Source organism: Hyla sarda, unplaced genomic scaffold (genome assembly GCF_029499605.1).
Source record: "Hyla sarda isolate aHylSar1 unplaced genomic scaffold, aHylSar1.hap1 scaffold_529, whole genome shotgun sequence".
Lineage (NCBI taxonomy): Eukaryota > Metazoa > Chordata > Amphibia > Anura > Hylidae > Hyla > Hyla sarda.
This window is the reverse complement of record NW_026610540.1, coordinates 37,297-63,871: the sequence shown is the minus strand read 5'-3', so window position 1 is coordinate 63,871 and position 26,575 is coordinate 37,297. Positions and strand designations below refer to the sequence as shown.

The 26,575-nt window shown below is 32.1% G+C and overlaps 1 protein-coding gene across 1 annotated transcript; it reads left to right on the top strand.

Annotated features, from left to right (window-relative positions):
* LOC130338808 (5-beta-cholestane-3-alpha,7-alpha-diol 12-alpha-hydroxylase) lies at positions 1 to 20,730 on the top strand. Its single transcript, XM_056554017.1, has 2 exons — positions 1 to 41; positions 18,659 to 20,730. Exon 2 carries the CDS (start codon positions 18,667 to 18,669, stop codon positions 20,200 to 20,202), a length of 1,536 nt encoding a protein of 511 aa, XP_056409992.1. The 5' UTR covers positions 1 to 41; positions 18,659 to 18,666; the 3' UTR covers positions 20,203 to 20,730.
* The last annotated feature ends 5,845 nt before the right edge of the window (positions 20,731 to 26,575 follow it).

Sequence of the window (26,575 nt, the reverse complement as noted above, 5' to 3'; positions counted from 1 at the left end):
CCCCAGAGCCTCAGTGCAGGGGAAGAGTCCTGAGAGGAGAGGTAAGGACCGACACACTGTAACAACAGGAGAACAGACAGCTCTGCTATACACTGCACTGATACACTGTAACAACAGGAGCACAGTCAGCTCTGCTACACACTGCACCGACACACTGTAACAACAGGAAAACAGACAGCTCTGCTACACACTGCACCGACACACTGTAACAACAGGAGCACAGACAGCTCTGCTACACACTGCACCAACATACTGTAACAACATGAGCACAGACAGCTCTGCTACACACTGCACCAACATACTGTAACAACAGGAGAACAGACAGCTCTGCTACACACTGCACCAACATACTGTAACAACAGGAGAACAGACAGCTCTGCTATACACTGCACTGATACACTGTAACAACAGGAGCACAGTCAGCTCTGCTACACACTGCACCGACACACTGTAACAACAGGAGCACAGACAGCTCTGCTATACACTGCACCGACACACTGTAACAACAGGAGAACAGACAGCTCTGCTATACACTGCACCGATACACTGTAACAACAGGAGCACAGACAGCTCTGCTACACACTGCACCGACACACTGTAACAACAGGAGCACAGACAGCTCTGCTACACACTGCACCGACACACTGTAACAACAGGAAAACAGACAGCTCTGCTACACACTGCACCAACACACTGTAACAACAGGAGCACAGACAGCTCTGCTACACACTGCACCAACATACTGTAACAACATGAGCACAGACAGCTCTGCTACACACTGCACCGACACACTGTAACAACAGGAGCACAGTCAGCTCTGCTACACACTGCCCCGACACACTGTAACAACAGGAGCACAGACAGCTCTGCTACACACTGCACCGACACACTGTAACAACATGAGAACAGACAGCTCTGCTACACACTGCACCGACACATTGTAACAACAGGAGAACAGTCAGCTCTGCTACACACTGCACCGACACACTGTAACAACAGGAGCACAGTCAGCTCTGCTACACACTGCACCGACACACTGTAACAACAGGAGAACAGTCAGCTCTGCCACACACTGCACCGACACACTGTAACAACAGGAGCACAGTCAGCTCTGCTACACACTGCACCGACGCACTGTAACAACAGGAGCACAGACAGCTCTGCTACACACTGCACCGACACACTGTAACAACAGGAGTATGTGTATATTATGTGTATATTATGTGTATGTGTATATTGTGTATATGTGTATATTATGTGTATGTTATGTATATGTGTATATTATGTATATGTGTATGTTATGTATATGTGTATATTATGTGTATATTATGTATATGTGTATATTATGTATATGTGTATATTATGTATATGTTATGTATATGTGTATATTATGTATATGTGTATGTTATGTATATGTGTATGTTATGTATATGTGTATATTATGAATATGTATATGTTATGTATATGTGTATATTATGTGTATGTTATGTGCATATTATGTATATGTGTATGTTATGTATATGTGTATATTATGTGTATGTTATGTATATGTATATATTATGTATATGTGTATGTTATGTATATGTGTATATTATGTATATGTGTATATTATGTATATGTGTATATTATGTATATGTGTATATTATGTATATGTGTATGTTATGTATATGTGTATATTATGTATATGTGTATATTATGTATATGTGTATGTTATGTATATGTGTATATTATGTATATGTGTATATTATGTATATGTGTATATTATGTATATGTGTATATTATGTATATGTGTATGTTATGTATATGTGTATATTATGTATATGTGTATATTATGTGTATGTGTATATTATGTATATGTGTATATTATGTATATGTGTATGTTATGTATATGTGTATATTATGTATATGTGTATGTTATGTATATGTGTATATTATGTATATGTGTATGTTATGTATATGTGTATATTATGTATATGTGTATATTATGTATATGTGTATATTATGTATATGTGTATATTATGTATATGTGTATGTTATGTATATGTGTATATTATGTATATGTGTATATTATGTATATGTGTATATTATGTATATGTGTATATTATGTATATGTGTATATTATGTATATGTGTATGTTATGTATATGTGTATATTATGTATATGTGTATATTATGTATATGTATATGTTATGTATATGTGTATATTATGTATATGTGTATGTTATGTATATGTGTATATTATGTGTATATTATGTATATGTGTATATTATGTATATGTGTATGTTATGTGTATATTATGTATATGTGTATATTGTGTATATGTGTATATTATGTATATGTGTATATTATGTGTATGTGTATATTATGTATATGTGTATATTATGTATATGTGTATGTTATGTATATGTGTATGTTATGTGTATATTATGTGTATATTGTGTATATGTGTATATTATGTATATGTGTATGTTATGTATATGTGTATGTTATGTATATGTGTATATTATGTATATGTGTATATTATGTATATGTGTATGTTATGTATATGTGTATGTTATGTATATGTGTATGTTATGTATATGTGTATGTTATGTGTATGTGTATGTTATGTATATGTGTATATTATGTATATGTGTATATTATGTATATGTGTATATTATGTATATGTGTATGTTATGTATATGTGTATATTATGTATATGTTATGTATATGTGTATATTATGTATATGTGTATGTTATGTATATGTGTATATTATGTGTATGTTATGTATATGTGTATGTTATGTGTATGTGTATATTATGTATATGTGTATGTTATGTATATGTGTATGTTATGTGTATGTGTATATTATGTATATGTGTATATTATGTATATGTTATGTATATGTGTATATTATGTATATGTGTATATTATGTATATGTGTATATTATGTATATGTTATGTATATGTGTATATTATGTATATGTGTATATGTGTATATTATGTATATGTGTATATTATGTATATGTGTATATTATGTATATGTGTATATGTTATGTATATGTGTATATTATGTATATGTGTATATTGTGTATATGTGTATATTATGTATATGTGTATGTTATGTGTATATTATGTATATGTGTATATTATGTATATGTTATGTTATGTGTATGTTATGTATATGTGTATATTATGTATATGTGTATATTGTGTATATGTGTATATTATGTGTATGTGTATATTATGTATATGTGTATATTGTGTATATGTGTATATTATGTGTATGTGTATGTTATGTATATGTGTATATTGTGTATATGTGTATATTATGTGTATGTGTATGTTATGTATATGTGTATATTATGTATATGTGTATATTATGTATATGTTATGTATATGTGTATGTTATGTATATGTGTATGTTATGTATATGTGTATATTATGTATATGTGTATGTTATGTATATGTGTATGTTATGTATATGTGTATGTTATGTATATGTGTATATTATGTATATGTGTATGTTATGTGTATATTATGTATATGTGTATGTTATGTATATGTATATATTATGTATATGTGTATATTATGTATATGTGTATATTATGTATATGTGTATATTATGTGTATATTATGTATATGTGTATATTATGTATATGTGTATATTATGTATATGTGTATATTATGTATATGTGTATGTTATGTATATGTGTATATTATGTATATGTGTATATTATGTATATGTGTATGTTATGTATATGTGTATATTATGTATATGTGTATATTATGTATATGTGTATATTATGTATATGTTATGTATATGTGTATGTTATGTATATGTGTATATTATGTATATGTGTATGTTATGTATATGTGTATATTATGTATATGTGTATATTATGTATATGTGTATATTATGTGTATATTATGTATATGTGTATGTTATGTATATGTGTATATTATGTATATGTGTATGTTATGTATATGTGTATATTATGTATATGTGTATATTATGTATATGTGTATATTATGTGTATATTATGTATATGTGTATATTATGTATATGTGTATGTTATGTATATGTGTATATTATGTATATGTGTATGTTATGTATATGTGTATGTTATGTATATGTGTATATTATGTATATGTGTATGTTATGTGTATATTATGTATATGTGTATATTATGTATATGTGTATGTTATGTGTATATTATGTATATGTGTATATTATGTATATGTTATGTATATGTGTATGTTATGTATATGTGTATATTATGAATATGTATATGTTATGTATATGTGTATATTATGTATATGTGTATATTATGTATATGTGTATGTTATGTATATGTGTATATTATGTATATGTGTATATTATGTATATGTGTATATTATGTATATGTGTATATTATGTGTATATTATGTATATGTGTATATTATGTATATGTGTATATTGTGTATATGTGTATGTTATGTATATGTGTATATTATGTATATGTATATGTTATGTATATGTGTATGTTATGTATATGTATATGTTATGTATATGTGTATATTATGTATATGTGTATGTTATGTATATGTGTATGTTATGTATATGTGTATATTATGTATATGTGTATGTTATGTGTATATTATGTATATGTGTATGTTATGTATATGTGTATGTTATGTATATGTGTATATTATGTATATGTGTATGTTATGTGTATATTATGTATATGTATATGTTATGTATATGTGTATGTAATGTATATGTGTATATTATGTATATGTGTATGTTATGTATATGTGTATGTTATGTATATGTGTATATTATGTATATGTGTATATTATGTATATGTGTATGTTATGTGTATATTATGTATATGTGTATATTATGTATATGTGTATGTTATGTATATGTGTATGTTATGTATATGTGTATATTATGTATATGTGCATATTATGTATATGTGTATATTATGTATGTGTATATTATGTATATGTGTATGTTATGTATTTGTGTATGTTATGTTATGTGTATATTATGTATATGTGTATATTATGTATATGTGAATATTATGTATATGTGTATATTATGTATATGTGTATATTATGTATATGTTATGTTATGTGTATGTTATGTATATGTGTATATTATGTATATGTGTATATTATGTATATGTGTATGTTATGTATATGTGTATATTATGTATATGTGTATATTATGTATATGTGTATGTTATGTATATGTGTATATTATGTATATGTGTATATTATGTATATGTGTATGTTATGTGTATATTATGTATATGTGTATGTTATTTGTATGTTATGTATATGTGTATATTATGTATATGTGTATGTTATGTATATGTGTATGTTATGTGTATGTGTATGTTATGTATATGTATATGTTATGTATATGTGTATATTATGTATATGTGTATACTATGTATATGTTATGTATATGTGTATATTATGTATATGTGTATATTATGTATATGTGTATATTATGTGTATATTATGTATATGTGTATGTTATGTGTATATTATGTATATGTGTATGTTATGTATATGTGTATGTTATGTATATGTGTATATTATGTATATGTGTATGTTATGTATATGTGTATATTATGTATATGTGTATATTATGTATATGTGTATATTATGTATATGTGTATGTTATGTGTATATTATGTATATGTGTATGTTATGTATATGTGTATATTATGTATATGTGTATGTTATGTATATGTGTATATTATGTGTATGTTATGTATATGTGTATATTATGTATATGTGTATATTATGTATATGTGTATATTATGTATATGTGTATATTATGTATATGTGTATGTTATGTATATGTGTATATTATGTATATGTGTATGTTATGTATATGTGTATATTATGTATATGTGTATGTTATGTATATGTGTATATTATGTATATGTGTATGTTATGTATATGTGTATGTTATGTATATGTGTATATTATGTATATGTGTATGTTATGTATATGTTATGTATATGTGTATATTATGTATATGTGTATATTATGTATATGTGTATGTTATGTGTATATTATGTATATGTGTATGTTATGTGTATATTATGTATATGTGTATGTTATGTATATGTGTATATTATGTATATGTGTATGTTATGTATATGTGTATATTATGTATATGTGTATGTTATGTATATGTGTATGTTATGTATATGTGTATATTATGTATATGTGTATATTATGTATATGTGTATGTTATGTGTATATTATGTATATTTGTATGTTATGTGTATATTATGTATATGTGTATATTATGTATATGTGTATGTTATGTATGTGTATGTTATGTATATGTGTATGTTATGTATATGTGACTATCTTTATATGTGTATGTTATGTATATGTGACTATCTTTATATGTGTATGTTATGTATATGTGACTATCTGTATATGTGTATGTTATGTATATGTGTATGTTATGTATATGTGTATATTATGTATATGTTATGTATATGTGTATGTTATGTATATGTGTATGTTATGTATATGTGACTATCTGTATATGTGTATGTTATGTATATGTGACTATCTGTATATGTGTATGTTATGTATATGTGACTATCTGTATATGTGTTTGTTATGTATATGTGACTATCTGTATATGTGTATGTTATGTATATGTGTATATTATGTATATGTGTATATTATGTATATGTTATGTATATGTGTATGTTATGTATGTGTATATTATGTATATGTGTATATTATGTATATGTGTATATTATGTATATGTGTATGTTATGTGTATATTATGTATATGTGTATGTTATGTATATGTGTATATTATGTATATGTGTATGTTATGTATATGTGTATATTATGTATATGTGTATGTTATGTATATGTGTATATTATGTATATGTGTATGTTATGTGACTATCTGTATATGTGTATGTTATGTATATGTGACTATCTGTATATGTGTATGTTATGTATATGTGACTATCTGTATATGTGTATGTTATGTATATGTGACTATCTGTATATGTGTATGTTATGTATATGTGACTATCTGTATATGTGTATGTTATGTATATGTGACTATCTGTATATGTGTATGTTATGTATATGTGACTATCTGTATATGTGTATGTTATGTATATGTGTATGTTATGTATATGTGTATGTTATGTATATGTGACTATCTGTATATGTGTATGTTATGTATATGTGTATGTTATGTATATGTGTATGTTATGTATATGTGTATGTTATGTGACTATCTGTATATGTGTATGTTATGTATATGTGACTATCTGTATATGTGTATGTTATGTATATGTGACTATCTGTATATGTGTATGTTATGTATATGTGACTATCTGTATATGTGTATGTTATGTATATGTGACTATCTGTATATGTGTATGTTATGTATATGTGACTATCTGTATATGTGTATGTTATGTATATGTGACTATCTGTATATGTGTATGTTATGTATATGTGACTATCTGTATATGTGTAGGTTATGTATATGTGACTATCTGTATATGTGTATGTTATGTATATGTGACTATCTGTATATGTGTATGTTATGTATATGTGTATATGTGTATATTATGTATATGTGTATATTATGTATATGTGTATATTATGTATATGTGTATATTATGTATATGTGTATGTTATGTATATGTGTATATTATGTATATGTGTATATTATGTATATGTGTATGTTATGTGTATGTTATGTATATGTGTATGTTATGTATATGTGACTATCTGTATATGTGTATGTTATGTATATGTGACTATCTGTATATGTGTATGTTATGTGACTATCTGTATATGTGTATGTTATGTATATGTGACTATCTGTATATGTGTATGTTATGTATATGTGACTATCTGTATATGTGTATGTTATGTATATGTGACTATCTGTATATGTGTATGTTATGTATATGTGTATATGTGTATATTATGTATATGTGTATATTATGTATATGTGTATGTTATGTGTATGTTATGTATATGTGTATGTTATGTATATGTGACTATCTGTATATGTGTATGTTATGTATATGTGACTATCTGTATATGTGTATGTTATGTATATGTGACTATCTGTATATGTGTATGTTATGTATATGTGACTATCTGTATATGTGTATGTTATGTATATGTGTATATGTGTATATTATGTATATGTGTATATTATGTATATGTGTATATTATGTATATGTGTATGTTATGTGTATGTTATGTATATGTGTATGTTATGTATATGTGACTATCTGTATATGTGTATGTTATGTATATGTGACTATCTGTATATGTGTATGTTATGTGACTATCTGTATATGTGTATGTTATGTATATGTGACTATCTGTATATGTGTATGTTATGTATATGTGACTATCTGTATATGTGTATGTTATGTATATGTGACTATCTGTATATGTGTATGTTATGTATATGTGACTATCTGTATATGTGTATGTTATGTATATGTGACTATCTGTATATGTGTATGTTATGTATATGTGACTATCTGTATATGTGTATGTTATGTATATGTGACTATCTGTATATGTGTATGTTATGTATATGTGACTATCTGTATATGTGTATGTTATGTATATGTGACTATCTGTATATGTGTATGTTATGTATATGTGACTATCTGTATATGTGTATGTTATGTGTATATTATGTATATGTGTATGTTATGTATATGTGACTATCTGTATATGTGTATGTTATGTATATGTGACTATCTGTATATGTGTATGTTATGTATATGTGACTATCTGTATATGTGTATGTTATGTATATGTGACTATCTGTATATGTGTATGTTATGTATATGTGACTATCTGTATATGTGTATGTTATGTATATGTGACTATCTGTATATGTGTATGTTATGTATATGTGACTATCTGTATATGTGTATGTTATGTATATGTGACTATCTGTATATGTGTATGTTATGTATATGTGACTATCTGTATATGTGTATGTTATGTATATGTGACTATCTGTATATGTGTATACATCACATTTATCATTGTCTTTAGACTGGTTTTTGTCTAGAAAAGGTGCAAAAAAAGGCACAAGCAGGGTTTATTTACGCCTTTTTTGCACCTTTTGGTTTACAAATTTCTGCTGATTTTGAGTTGTAATCCACTGATTTTGGAAATACACATGATATGGACGGGTTTTATGAACTGTGACTTTTTGTGAAAAGGCGCAAATAAGGCGCAAAGCCACTGAAAAGTCTCTAAAACTTCACCAGCCCAGACTTAGCTTTTTGGTGAATGTGAAGAGAGAAATTTCAGAAAATGTGACCTCCACAAAATGTATCAAATGCTCTGCGACCATTTATTAAATTTGGTCCTACACATTACAGCGCACAAAAAAAAGGGGTAGAAAAATGCTTCACGTACACTACAATGATAAATGCTTCATGTACACTACAATGATAAATGCTTCACATACACCTACAATGATAAATGCTTCACATACTCCTACAATGATAAATGCTTCACGTACACTACAATGATAAATGCTTCACTTACACCTACAATGATAAATGCTTCATGTACACTACAATGATAAATGCTTCACATACACCTACAATGATAAATGCTTCACATACTCCTACAATGATAAATGCTTCACGTACACTACAATGATAAATGCTTCACGTACACTACAATGATAAATGCTTCACTTACTCCTACAATGATAAATGCTTCACTTACACCTACAATGATAAATGCTTCACGTACACTACAATGATAAATGCTTCACTTACACTACACTGATAAATGCTTCACTTACACCTACAATGATAAATGCTTCACTTACAACTACAATGATAAATGCTTCACTTACACTACAATGATAAATGCTTCACGTACACTACAATGATAAATGCTTCACTTACACCTACAATGATAAATGCTTCACTTACACCTACAATGATAAATGCTTCACGTACACTACAATGATAAATACTTCACTTACACTACAATGATAAATGCTTCACGTACACTACAATGATAAATGCTTCACGTACACTACAATGATAAATGCTTCACTTACACCTACAATGATAAATGCTTCACTTACACTACAATCATAAATGCTTCACGTACACTACAATGATAAATACTTCACTTACACTACAATGATAAATGCTTTACATACAGCTACAATGATAAATGCTTCACTTACACCTACAATGATAAATGCTTCACTTACTCCTACAATGATAAATGCTTCACTTACACCTACAATGATAAATGCTTCACTTACACCTACAATGATAAATGCTTCACTTACACCTACAATGATAAATGCTTCACGTACACCTACAATGATAAATGCTTCACTTACACTACAATGATAAATGCTTCACTTACACCTACAATGATAAATGCTTCACTTACACCTACAATGATAAATGCTTCACTTACACTACAATGATAAATGCTTCACTTACACCTACAATGATAAATGCTTCACTTACTCCTACAATGATAAATGCTTCACTTACACCTACAATGATAAATGCTTCACTTACACCTACAATGATGAATGCTTCACTTACACCTACAATGATAAATGCTTCTTGTACACCTACAATGATAAATGCTTCACTTACACCTACAATGATAAATGCTTCACGTACATCTACAATGATAAATTCTTCACGTACACCTACAATGATAAATGCTTCACGTACATCTACAATGATAAATGCTTCACGTAAACTACAATGATAAATGCTTCACGTACACTACAATGATAAATGCTTCACGTACACCTACAATGATAAATACTTCACTTACACTACAATGATAAATGCTTCACTTACACTACAATGATAAATGCTTCACATACACTACAATGATAAATGCTTCACTTACACTACAATGATAAATGCTTCACTTACACCTACAATGATAAATGCTTCACGTACACTACAATGATAAATGCTTCACTTACACCTACAATGATAAATGCTTCACTTACACCTACAATGATAAATGCTTCACGTACACTACAATGATAAATGCTTCACGTACACCTACAATGATAAATGCTTCACGTACATCTCCAATGATAAATGCTTCACGTACACTACAATGATAAATGCTTCACGTACACTACAATGATAAATGCTTCACGTACACTACAATGATAAATTCTTCACGTACACTACAATGATAAATGCTTCACTTACACTACAATGATAAATGCTTCACTTACACTACAATGATAAATGCTTCACTTACAACTACAATGATAAATGCTTCACTTACACTACAATGATAAATGCTTCACGTACACTACAATGATAAATGCTTCACGTACACTACAATGATAAATACTTCACTTACACTACAATCATAAATGCTTCACGTACACTACAATGATAAATGCTTCACCTACACCTCCAATGATAAATGCTTCACTTACACCTACAATGATAAATGCTTCACTTACACTACAATGATAAATGCTTCACTTACACTACAATGATAAATGCTTCACTTACACTACAATCATAAATGCTTCACGTACACTACAATCATAAATGCTTCACTTACACTACAATGATAAATGCTTTACATACACCTACAATGATAAATGCTTCACTTACACCTACAATGATAAATGCTTCACTTACTCCTACAATGATAAATGCTTCACTTACACCTACAATGATAAATGCTTCACTTACACCTACAATGATAAATGCTTCACTTACACCTACAATGATAAATGCTTCACGTACACCTACAATGATAAATGCTTCACTTACACCTACAATGATAAATGCTTCACGTACACTACAATGATAAATGCTTCACTTACACCTACAATGATAAATGCTTCACTTACACCTACAATGATAAATGCTTCACGTACACTACAATGATAAATTCTTCACGTACACCTACAATGATAAATGCTTCACGTACATCTACAATGATAAATGCTTCACGTACACTACAATGATAAATGCTTCACGTACACTACAATGATAAATGCTTCACGTACAATACAATGATAAATGCTTCACGTACACTACAATGATAAATGCTTCACTTACACTACAATGATAAATGCTTCACTTACACTACAATGATAAATGCTTCACTTACACCTACAATGATAAATGCTTCCCGTACACTTCACGTACACTACAATGATAAATGCTTCACTTACACCTACAATGATAAATGCTTCACGTACACTACAATGATAAATGCTTCACTTACACTACAATCATAAATGCTTCACGTACACTACAAGGATAAATACTTCACTTACACTACAATGATAAATGCTTTACATACACCTACAATGATAAATGCTTCACTTACACCTACAATGATAAATGCTTCACGTACACTACAATGATAAATGCTTCACGTACATCTACAATGATAAATGCTTCACTTACACCTACAATGATAAATGCTTCACCTACACCTCCAATGATAAATGCTTCACTTACACTACACTGATAAATGCTTCACTTACACCTACAATGATAAATGCTTCACTTACAACTACAATGATAAATGCTTGACTTACACTACAATGATAAATGCTTCACGTACACTACAATGATAAATGCTTCACTTACTCCTACAATGATAAATGCTTCACATACACCTACAATGATAAATGCTTCACGTACACTACAATGATAAATGCTTCACGTACACTACAATGATAAATGCTTCACTTACTCCTACAATGATAAATGCTTCACTTACACCTACAATGATAAATGCTTCACGTACACTACAATGATAAATGCTTCACTTACACTACACTGATAAATGCTTCACTTACACCTACAATGATAAATGCTTCACTTACAACTACAATGATAAATGCTTCACTTACACTACAATGATAAATGCTTCACGTACACTACAATGATAAATGCTTCACTTACACCTACAATGATAAATGCTTCACTTACACCTACAATGATAAATGCTTCACGTACACTACAATGATAAATACTTCACTTACACTACAATGATAAATGCTTCACGTACACTACAATGATAAATGCTTCACGTACACTACAATGATAAATGCTTCACTTACACCTACAATGATAAATGCTTCACTTACACTACAATCATAAATGCTTCACGTACACTACAATGATAAATACTTCACTTACACTACAATGATAAATGCTTTACATACAGCTACAATGATAAATGCTTCACTTACACCTACAATGATAAATGCTTCACTTACTCCTACAATGATAAATGCTTCACTTACACCTACAATGATAAATGCTTCACTTACACCTACAATGATAAATGCTTCACTTACACCTACAATGATAAATGCTTCACGTACACCTACAATGATAAATGCTTCACTTACACTACAATGATAAATGCTTCACTTACACCTACAATGATAAATGCTTCACTTACACCTACAATGATAAATGCTTCACTTACACTACAATGATAAATGCTTCACTTACACCTACAATGATAAATGCTTCACTTACTCCTACAATGATAAATGCTTCACTTACACCTACAATGATAAATGCTTCACTTACACCTACAATGATGAATGCTTCACTTACACCTACAATGATAAATGCTTCTTGTACACCTACAATGATAAATGCTTCACTTACACCTACAATGATAAATGCTTCACTTACACCTACAATGATAAATGCTTCACGTACATCTACAATGATAAATTCTTCACGTACACCTACAATGATAAATGCTTCACGTACATCTACAATGATAAATGCTTCACGTAAACTACAATGATAAATGCTTCACGTACACTACAATGATAAATGCTTCACGTACACCTACAATGATAAATACTTCACTTACACTACAATGATAAATGCTTCACTTACACTACAATGATAAATGCTTCACTTACACCTACAATGATAAATGCTTCACGTACACTACAATGATAAATGCTTCACTTACACCTACAATGATAAATGCTTCACTTACACCTACAATGATAAATGCTTCACGTACACTACAATGATAAATGCTTCACGTACACCTACAATGATAAATGCTTCACGTACATCTCCAATGATAAATGCTTCACGTACACTACAATGATAAATGCTTCACGTACACTACAATGATAAATGCTTCACGTACACTACAATGATAAATTCTTCACGTACACTACAATGATAAATGCTTCACTTACACTACAATGATAAATGCTTCACTTACACTACAATGATAAATGCTTCACTTACACCTACAATGATAAATGCTTCACTCACACTACAATGATAAATGCTTCACGTACACTACAATGATAAATGCTTCACGTACACTACAATGATAAATACTTCACTTACACTACAATCATAAATGCTTCACGTACACTACAATGATAAATGCTTCACCTACACCTCCAATGATAAATGCTTCACTTACACCTACAATGATAAATGCTTCACTTACACTACAATGATAAATGCTTCACTTACACTACAATGATAAATGCTTCACTTACACTACAATCATAAATGCTTCACGTACACTACAATCATAAATGCTTCACTTACACTACAATGATAAATGCTTTACATACACCTACAATGATAAATGCTTCACTTACACCTACAATGATAAATGCTTCACTTACTCCTACAATGATAAATGCTTCACTTACACCTACAATGATAAATGCTTCACTTACACCTACAATGATAAATGCTTCACTTACACCTACAATGATAAATGCTTCACGTACACCTACAATGATAAATGCTTCACTTACACCTACAATGATAAATGCTTCACGTACACTACAATGATAAATGCTTCACTTACACCTACAATGATAAATGCTTCACTTACACCTACAATGATAAATGCTTCACGTACACTACAATGATAAATTCTTCACGTACACCTACAATGATAAATGCTTCACGTACATCTACAATGATAAATGCTTCACGTACACTACAATGATAAATGCTTCACGTACACTACAATGATAAATGCTTCACGTACAATACAATGATAAATGCTTCACGTACACTACAATGATAAATGCTTCACTTACACTACAATGATAAATGCTTCACTTACACTACAATGATAAATGCTTCACTTACACCTACAATGATAAATGCTTCACTTACACTACAATGATAAATGCTTCACGTACACTACAATGATTAATGCTTCACGTACACTACAATGATAAATACTTCACTTACACTACAATCATAAATGCTTCACGTACACTACAATGATAAATGCTTCACTTATACCTCCAATGATAAATGCTTCACTTACACCTACAATGATAAATGCTTCACTTACACTACAATGATAAATGCTTCACTTACACTACAATGATAAATGCTTCACTTACACCTACAATGATAAATGCTCCACTTACACCTACAATGATAAATGCTTCACTTACACTACAATCATAAATGCTTCACGTACACTACAATGATAAATGCTTCACTTACACTACAATGATAAATGCTTTACATACACCTACAATGATAAATGCTTCACTTACACCTACAATGATAAATGCTTCACTTACTCCTACAATGATAAATGCTTCACGTACACTACAATGATAAATGCTTCACGTACACTACAATGATAAATGCTTCACGTACACCTACAATGATAAATGCTTCACTTACACCTACAATGATAAATGCTTCACTTACACCTACAATGATAAATGCTTCACTTACACCTACAATGATAAATGCTTCCCGTACACTACAATGATAAATGCTTCACGTACACCTACAATGATAAATGCTTCACGTACATCTACAATGATAAATGCTTCACGTACACTACAATGATAAATGCTTCACGTACACTACAATGATAAATGCTTCACGTACACTACAATGATAAATGCTTCACGTACACTACAATGATAAATACTTCACTTACACTACAATGATAAATGCTTCACGTACACTACAATGATAAATGCTTCACGTACACCTACAATGATAAATGCTTCACTTACACTACAATGATAAATGCTTCACTTACACCTACAATGATAAATACTTCACTTACACTACAATGATAAATGCTTCACGTACATCTACAATGATAAATGCTTCACTTACACCTACAATGATAAATGCTTCACGTACACCTACAATGATAAATGCTTCACTTACACTACAATGATAAATGCTTCACTTACACTACAATGATAAATGCTTCACTTACACTACAATCATAAATGCTTCACGTACACTACAATGATAAATGCTTCACTTACACTACAATGATAAATGCTTTACATACACCTACAATGATAAATGCTTCACTTACACCTACAATGATAAATGCTTCACTTACTCCTACAATGATAAATGCTTCACTTACACCTACAATGATAAATGCTTCACTTACACCTACAATGATAAATGCTTCACTTACACCTACAATGATAAATGCTTCACGTACACCTACAATGATAAATGCTTCACGTACACTACAATGATAAATGCTTCACGTACACCTACAATGATAAATGCTTCACTTACACTACAATGATAAATGCTTCACTTACACCTACAATGATAAATACTTCACTTACACTACAATGATAAATGCTTCACGTACACTACAATGATAAATGCTTCACGTACACCTACAATGATAAATGCTTCACTTACACTACAATGATAAATGCTTCACTTACGCCTACAATGATAAATGCTTCACGTTCACTACAATGATAAATGCCGGCCAATATGTAAATGTTATGAACAGTATATGTGTATATTATGTATATGGGGCATGTAGTGCATTATTTGCAGTAGTATAATACAGACATAGCAAGCAGAAATACACTGGTAGACGGCACTCACAGGTAAAAACTTGCAGTTCCTTTATTGGGACAAGCTGGATACAAAGCAACGTGTAGTCAAGCAGCCGGTTTCGCACTGCACAGAGCACTTAGACGTGACCTCTGACCTTAACACTCCCCTCCTCCCTTAAATACAAACAACTTTAATGACATCATGTGGTGTGTACACACCTATAATAAAATCAATAACTATAATAATGCATAAAGAAAAAGAAAGGGTTAAAAACACAATTAGTTACCATATTATAGGAGATACTACAAGTACTTAATAGTTACAATGTATTACGAAACAGATACTTTTGATAACATGCAATGTGAGCCAGCACAGGGCGTGCACCGTAATTACTACGGAAACACATTCAAATCCTCGCGCTGGTTCAGACCGAGTGGTCCTAGTGCGTCCGTGCGTATAATAAGCTCTGTTTCTTTTTGCGAAAGATATTTATGGCGATCACCTCCATGATTACTAGGGGCTAACACATAGAGTCCTAGGAATTTAAGGTCCTCAATATTGTTACTATGTGCATTTTTCATATGATATCTAATTCTTGGAAAACCCTTGCCCGTGTTTAGTGAACGGAAGTCTTCTCTTATTCTCTTATGGAATGGCCTTATAGTTTTTCCTATGTAGTATGGGCCATGTGCATAATAGGGCATATACCACATAGGGAGTTTTACATGTAATAAAGTCCTGGATTTTAACATTATGCATACTAGTTTGTATCATATGTCGGCATAGATTACAATGACCACACTTATGACATCCCTGAGGTACACACCACATGATGTCATTAAAGTTGTTTGTATTTAATGGAGGAGGGGAGTGTTAAGGTCAGAGGTCACGTCTAAGCGCTCTGTGCAGCGCGAAACCGGCCGCTTGACTACACGTTGCTTTGTATCCAGCTTGTCCCAATAAAGGAACCGCAAGTTTTTACCTGTGAGTGCCGTCTACCAGTGTCTTTCTGCTTGCTATGGAATTATCTATGTTACGAAAGGACTGAGCACCACACAGAACAGCGGAGGATAGTAATAAAGCAGTGTGACCAGACTCCTACACTTGCAGGTATAGACTTGCAGTGCCGACTGCTAATTGCTTCACATGTGTATAATACAGACAACCTCCTTATCCAGACCAGACCCTCCATACATTGACTATTTTCTAGGAGAAGACCACCTCTGGGTGGGGATTGTGGGTGGTCTTCTCATAGAGGTTTGCAGTTCGTTGTGTATCTTTTCTCTTCCTGGTGTTCGGTCAGGTCTCCACTCCCTACAGAGATAAATCTAAACAATCTGTGTGTGGAATGTGTGTGGGGGGGGGGGATCAGGGGGCGGATATGGGGGGTAGATATTTGTTTCCAGTTTATAGGAGAAGCTTCCTTCCTCTTGAACTCTCAAAGGGGAAGCACACAGTTTGGGGGGAATTTGTCCTTATTAATGCTGAATGATGATCAGAGGATTTCTGGTGGGGGGGGGGGCAGGGTCATTCTATTCTAGTGTATGGAGACTGATTTTAAGGCAAAGCTCCATGGGGAAAAAAAAGTATGCAATTTAGATGTTTCTGAGCAATAGAACATGTAGGATATGTATCACGTGTATCTAAGCATAATGTTGTATAACTGAGATGTGAGGAGGGAGCGGAGACCTCTGTCCTTGACGACCCCCATCTTACTTCGCACAGATATTCGGATGTTTTGTGTTCTCATCTTCTCACCTTTCTCGTTGTAGGGTTGGAGATGGCTCTGTTGCTCCCTATTCTCCTGGCCGTCTTGGCTTCCGTCCTTGGAGGTCTCTACATGTTGGGTATGTTCCGGAGGCAAAGGCCTAATGAACCTCCTCTAGACAAAGGCGCCATACCATGGCTGGGATACGCTCTTGACTTCAGGAAAGACTCCTCAGTGTTCTTGAAGAAGATGCAACAAAAACATGGTGACATCTTCACCGTCCAGATAGGAGGCTATTACTTCACCTTTGTCACTGACCCGCTATCGTTCGGTCCCATCGTGAAGGAATCCAAGTCCAAGCTGGACTTTGAACAGTTTGCCATGGAGTTGGTGGCCAGAGTTTTTGGGTACCATTCTGGAACCAATGATCACAAGTTGCTGGAGAAGGCAAGTACGAAACATCTTATGGGAGACGGCCTGGTGCTCATGACCCAAGCCATGATGGAGAACCTCCAGAACTTGATGCTTCATAACGTTGGCTCTGGAGATGGGGAAAAAAGGTGGCAGCAGGATGGACTCTTCAACTACAGCTACAACATAGTCTTCCGGGCTGGGTATCTGGCCTTGTTTGGGAACGAGCCAGCAAAGAGTCAAGGGAGCCCAAACAAAGCCAAGAAATTTGATCGGGATCACTCGGAGGAGCTGTTTGCGGAGTTCAGGAAGTATGATAAGCTCTTCCCACGCCTGGCCTATGCTGTCCTCCCACCAAAAGACAAGATGGAGGCTGAGAGGCTGAAGAGACTGTTCTGGAACATGTTGTCTATAAAGAGAACCCTCCAGAAAGAGAACATCAGTGGTTGGATTATGGACCAGTTCCAATACCGAGCAGAGAACGGGATGCCAGAATACATGCAAGACCGATTCATGTTCCTGCTCCTGTGGGCCTCTCAGGGTAACACTGGACCCGCTTGTTTCTGGCTTCTTCTCTACCTAATGAAGCATCCGGAAGCCATGAAGGCCGTCCACGAAGAAGTCGAAAAGGTTCTCAAGGAAAATAATCAAGAGGTAAAACCTGGAGGGGCCCTGATCAACCTCACCCGAGAGATGCTGCTGAAGACGCCCGTCCTGGACAGTGCTGTAGAAGAAACCTTACGGTTGACCGCTGCTCCGGTGCTGATCAGAGCCGTCAAGGAGGACATGAACCTTAAAATGTCAAGTGGAAAGGAGTTTGCCATTCGTAAAGGAGACCGTATCGCCCTCTTCCCGTACACAGCGGTTCAGATGGATCCAGAGGTTCATCCAGAACCCGAAAAGTTTAAATACAATCGATTCCTGAATGAAGATGGCACCAAAAAGACTGAGTTCTTCAAGAACGGGAAGCGGCTGAAGTATTTCACCATGCCCTGGGGTGCCGGCACCACCATCTGCCCCGGGCGGTTCTTTGCAGTCAATGAACTCAAGCAGTTTGTCTTCCTGATGTTGGGCTACTTTGAGTTTGAGCTGGTGAACCCCAATGAAGAGATTCCAGGCATCGATCCAAACCGCTGGGGATTTGGCACCATGCAGCCCACCCGCGATGTCCAGTTCAGATACCGGCTACGTTACTAGCTGCCGTGTAGTGTACCCACCTACCTACTGCAATGAGTAGAGATGATTCCGGTGTCCCTCACAGACCCCAGAGAGGGCGGCCCTGCTGGGGCCGACTCTGCTTAAGGGAAGTAACCAGAGAAACACAGTGGGTGAAATTTTTTATAATATTTATTTGGTGTAAAATGAATGTATCTTCCCACGTGACCTTGCAGTAGACTGAGAACCTCTGGTGATTCCTGTACTGCAGATTGTGTTGAAGTGAAAAACAACAATAGAGGACATTCTGCCAGGTCATCAATGGTTGTGAGATGTCAGTAGTGCAGTCTATGAGCTCCACCACTCTTCATCCATAGAGTGCTGGGATTGTTGGTGCTTTTTAGGTGGAGTATGATGAAGACAGTAAGGACCAATGAGATCTCCTCTCCTCTCGATCTTTTTTTAGTGGGGTTCCTCTTTATTGCAGCTTCATGTTCCGTCCTCTCTCCTGTCTCCCGCCTCCCATGAACCTTGTGATTATAATGTTATTTTTTGTGCAATAAACTGAATTTTGAGGAATCCTGAGTTTCCTTTGTTTTGGGTTTAAAGTTTTTACGAGGTGTCATGGCGGTCCGGTACCTAAATAGTTACTGACTAATCTGCACAGATCCGAGAGAGACCCCACATCCACCGCACAAACCATGAAGGGTAATCAGATACTGAAAACAATAGGCTGACATTAAATGGGAAACTCCGCCGAAAAACATCTTCTCCCCTATCCAAAGTATAAGGGATAAGATGTCTGATGGCGGGGTCCTGCCGCTGGGGACCCCCACGATCTCCGCGGCAGCATCAGGAACTAGGAAGCTTGGAGATTCCATGTTCGTGACGTCACGCCATGCCCCCACTCTGTGCACAGATGACTGGGGTGGAGTGGGGGCACGAACATTAATCCCTGAAGATGACAGTAAAGGCACCATGGATAGGGGATAAGATATTTTTCGGTGGAGTACCCCTTTAACCATTCTCTGCTGCATTCTTGTCAGCTGTGCAGTATATGCTGAGACAGAGTAACATCATTTTATCATTAGTGGGCGGGGTCAGGAGAGTCATCTCAGGGGTTTGGAAATTTTATAAAAAACTACTTGTCCACGGGACTAAAATGGAGCAAAATCTACTTGTCCCTCCTGACGATCCTCTTGTTCGGCCAATTTTCGCTTTTACACTCTAATTTTTTCCTCCTCGCCCTATAATAGCCATAACTACCTACTATAATGATACCTACCTACTATAATGATACCTACCTACTATAATGATATCTACCTACTATAATGATAACTACCTACTATAATGATAACTACCTACTATAATGATACCTACCTACTATAATGATACCTACCTACTATAATGATAACTACCTACTATAATGATAACTACCTACTATAATGAAACCTACCTACTATATTAATACCTACCTACTATAATGATAACTACCTACTATAATGATATCTACCTACTATAATGATATCTACCTACTATAATGATACCTACCTACTATAATGATATCTACCTACTATAATGATACCTACCTACTATAATGATATCTACCTACTATAATGATAACTACCTACTATAATGATAACTACCTACTATAATGATAACTACCTACTATAATGATACCTACCTACTATAATGATACCTACCTACTATAATGATATCTACCTACTATAATGATAACTACCTACTATAATGATAACTACCTACTATAATGATAACTACCTACTATAATGATACCTACCTACTATAATGATAACTACCTACTATAATGATAACTACCTACTATAATGATAACTACCTACTATAATGATATCTACCTACTATAATGATATCTACCTACTATAATGATAACTACCTACTATAATGATACCTACCTACTATAATGATAACTACCTACTATAATGATAACTACCTGCTATAATGATATCTACCTACTATAATGATAACTACCTACTATAATGATAACTACCTACTATAATGATATCTACCTACTATAATGATATCTACCTACTATAATGATATCTACCTACTATAATGATACCTACCTACTATAATGATAACTACCTACTATAATGATACCTACCTACTATAATGATAACTACCTACTATAATGATACCTACCTACTATAATGATAACTACCTACTATAATGATACCTACCTACTATAATGATAACTACCTACTATAATGATAACTACCTACTATAATGATAACTACCTACTATAATGATATCTACCTACTATAATGATATCTACCTACTATAATGATATCTACCTACTATAATGATATCTACCTACTATAATGATAACTACCTACTCTAATGATAACTACCTACTATAATGATAACTACCTACTATAATGAGACCTACCTACTATAATGAGTAGTGTTGCTCACGAATATTCGCAATTCGAATATTATTCGCGAATATCGCATATTCGCGAATTCGCGAATTTCGCGAATATAGCGCTATATATTCGTAATTACGAATATTCTTTTTTTTTTTTTTTTTTTCACAGTACACATCACAGTGATCACCCCTCTCTGCTTCCAGCTTGTGTGGTGTAAAGAAGGCTCTAATACTACTGTGTGAGACTGGCGCGCAAAAATTCGCATTTGCGAAAATTCGCACATGCGAAAATTAGCATATGCTAATTTTCGCATATGCGAATGTTCGCATATGCGAAAATAAAACGAATATAACGAATATGCGAATATTCGCGAATATATGACGAATATTCGTCCATATATTCGCGAATATTCGCGAATTCGAATATGGCCTATGCTGCTCAACACTAATAATGAGAACTACCTACTATAATGATATCTACCTACTATTATGAGAACTACCTACTATAATGATATCTACCTACTATAATGATAACTACCTACTATAATGATAACTACCTACTATAATGATATCTACCTACTATAATGATATCTACCTACTATAATGATAACTACCTACTATAATGATAACTACCTACTATAATGATATCTACCTACTATAATGATAACTACCTACTATAATGATATCTACCTACTATAATGATACCTACCTACTATAATGATAACTACCTACTATAATGATAACTACCTACTATATTGAAACCTACCTACTATATTGATACCTACCTACTATAATGATAACTACCTACTATAATGATAACTACCTACTATAATGAAACCTACCTACTATATTGATACCTACCTACTATAATGATATCTACCTACTATAATAGCCATAACTACCTACTATAATGATATCTACCTACTATAATGATAACTACCTACTATAATGAGAACTACCTACTATAATGAGAACTACCTACTATAATGAGAACTACCTACTATAATGATAACTACCTACTATAATGAGATCTACTATAATGAGACCTACTATAATGATAACTACCTACTATAATGATACCTACCTACTATAATGATAACTACCTACTATAATGATACCTACCTACTATAATGATAACTACCTACTATAATGATATCTACCTACTATAATGATAACTACCTACTATAATGAGAACTACCTACTATAATGAGAACTACCTACTATAATGATAACTACCTACTATAATGATACCTACCTACTATAATGATATTTACATACTATAATGATATCTACCTACTATAATAGCCATAACTACCTACTATAATGATACCTACCTACTATAATGATAACTACCTACTATAATGATAACTACCTACTATAATGATATCTACCTACTATAATGATAACTACCTACTATAATGATATCTACCTACTATAATGAGACCTACCTACTATAATGATATCTACCTACTATAATGATAACTACCTACTATAATGATATCTACCTACTATAATGATATCTACCTACTATAATGATAACTACCTACTATAATGATACCTACCTACTATAATGATAACTACCTACTATAATGATAACTACCTACTATAATGATAACTACCTACTATAATGATATCTACCTACTATAATGATAACTACCTACTATAATGAGAACTACCTACTATAATGAGAACTACCTACTATAATGATATCTACCTACTATAATGATATCTACCTACTATAATGAGACCTACCTACTATAATGATAACTACCTACTATAATGATAACTACCTACTATAATGATATCTATCTACTATAATGAGACCTACCTACTATAATGATATCTACCTACTATAATGATATCTACCTACTATAATGATAACTACCTACTATAATGATAACTACCTACTATAATGATACCTACCTACTATAATGATAACTACCTACTATAATGATATCTACCTACTATACTGATAACTACCTACTATAATGATATCTACCTACTATAATGATAACTACCTACTATAATGATAACTACCTACTATAATGATATCTACCTACTATAATGATAACTACCTACTATAATGATATCTACCTACTATAATGATATCTACCTACTATAATGATATCTACCTACTATAATGAGAACTACCTACTATAATGAGAACTACCTACTATAATGAGAACTACCTACTATAATGAGACCTACTATAATGATAACTACCTACTATAATGATATCTACCTACTTTACTGATAACTACCTACTATAATGATATCTACCTACTATAATGATAACTACCTACTATAATGATAACTACCTACTCTAATGATACCTACCTACTATAATGATAACTACCTACTATAATGATATCTACCTACTATAATGAGACCTACCTACTATAATGAGAACTACCTACTATAATGAGAACTACCTACTATAATGAGAACTACCTACTATAATGAGACCTACTATAATGATAACTACCTACTATAATGATACCTACCTACTATAATGATAACTACCTACTATAATGATACCTACCTACTATAATGATAACTACCTACTATAATGAGACCTACTATAATGAGACCTACTATAATGATAACTACCTACTATAATGATACCTACCTACTATAATGATAACTACCTACTATAATGATACCTACCTACTATAATGATAACTACCTACTATAATGATAACTACCTACTATAATGATATCTACCTACTATAATGATAACTACCTACTATAATGAGACCTACCTACTATAATGAGACCTACCTACTATAATGATATCTACCTACTATAATGATATCTACCTACTATAATGATAACTACCTACTATAATGATATCTACCTACTATACTGATAACTACCTACTATAATGATATCTACCTACTATAATGATAACTACCTACTATAATGATAACTACCTACTATATTGATATCTACCTACTATAATGATATCTACCTACTATAATGATAACTACCTACTATAATGATATCTACCTACTATAATGATATCTACCTACTATAATGATATCTACCTACTATAATGAGAACTACCTACTATAATGAGAACTACCTACTATAATGAGAACTACCTACTATAATGAGAACAACCTACTATAATGAGACCTACTATAATGAGACCTACTATAATGATAACTACCTACTATAATGATATCTACCTACTTTACTGATAACTACCTACTATAATGATATCTACCTACTATAATGATAACTACCTACTATAATGATAACTACCTACTCTAATGATACCTACCTACTATAATGATAACTACCTACTATAATGATATCTACCTACTATAATGAGACCTACCTACTATAATGAGAACTACCTACTATAATGAGAACTACCTACTATAATGAGAACTACCTACTATAATGAGAACTACCTACTATAATGATAACTACCTACTATAATGATAACTACCTACTATAATGAGAACTACCTACTATAATGATATATACCTACTATAATGATAACTACCTACTATAATGATAACTACCTACTATAATGATATCTACCTACTATAATGAGAACTACCTACTATAATGAGAACTACCTACTATAATGATAACTACCTACTATAATGATATCTACCTACTATAATGATATCTACCTACTATAATGAGAACTACCTACTATAATGATAACTACCTACTATAATGATAACTACCTACTATAATGATAACTACCTACTATAATGATAACTATCTACTATAATGATATCTACCTACTATAATGATAACTACCTACTATAATGAGAACTACCTACTATAATGATAACTACCTACTATGATAACTACCTACTATAATGAGAACTACCTACTATAATGATAACTACCTACTATAATGATATCTACCTACTATAATGATAACTACCTACTATGATAACTACCTACTATAATGATAACTACCTACTATAATGATAACTACCTACTATAATGATAACTACATACTTTAATGATGACTACCTACTATAA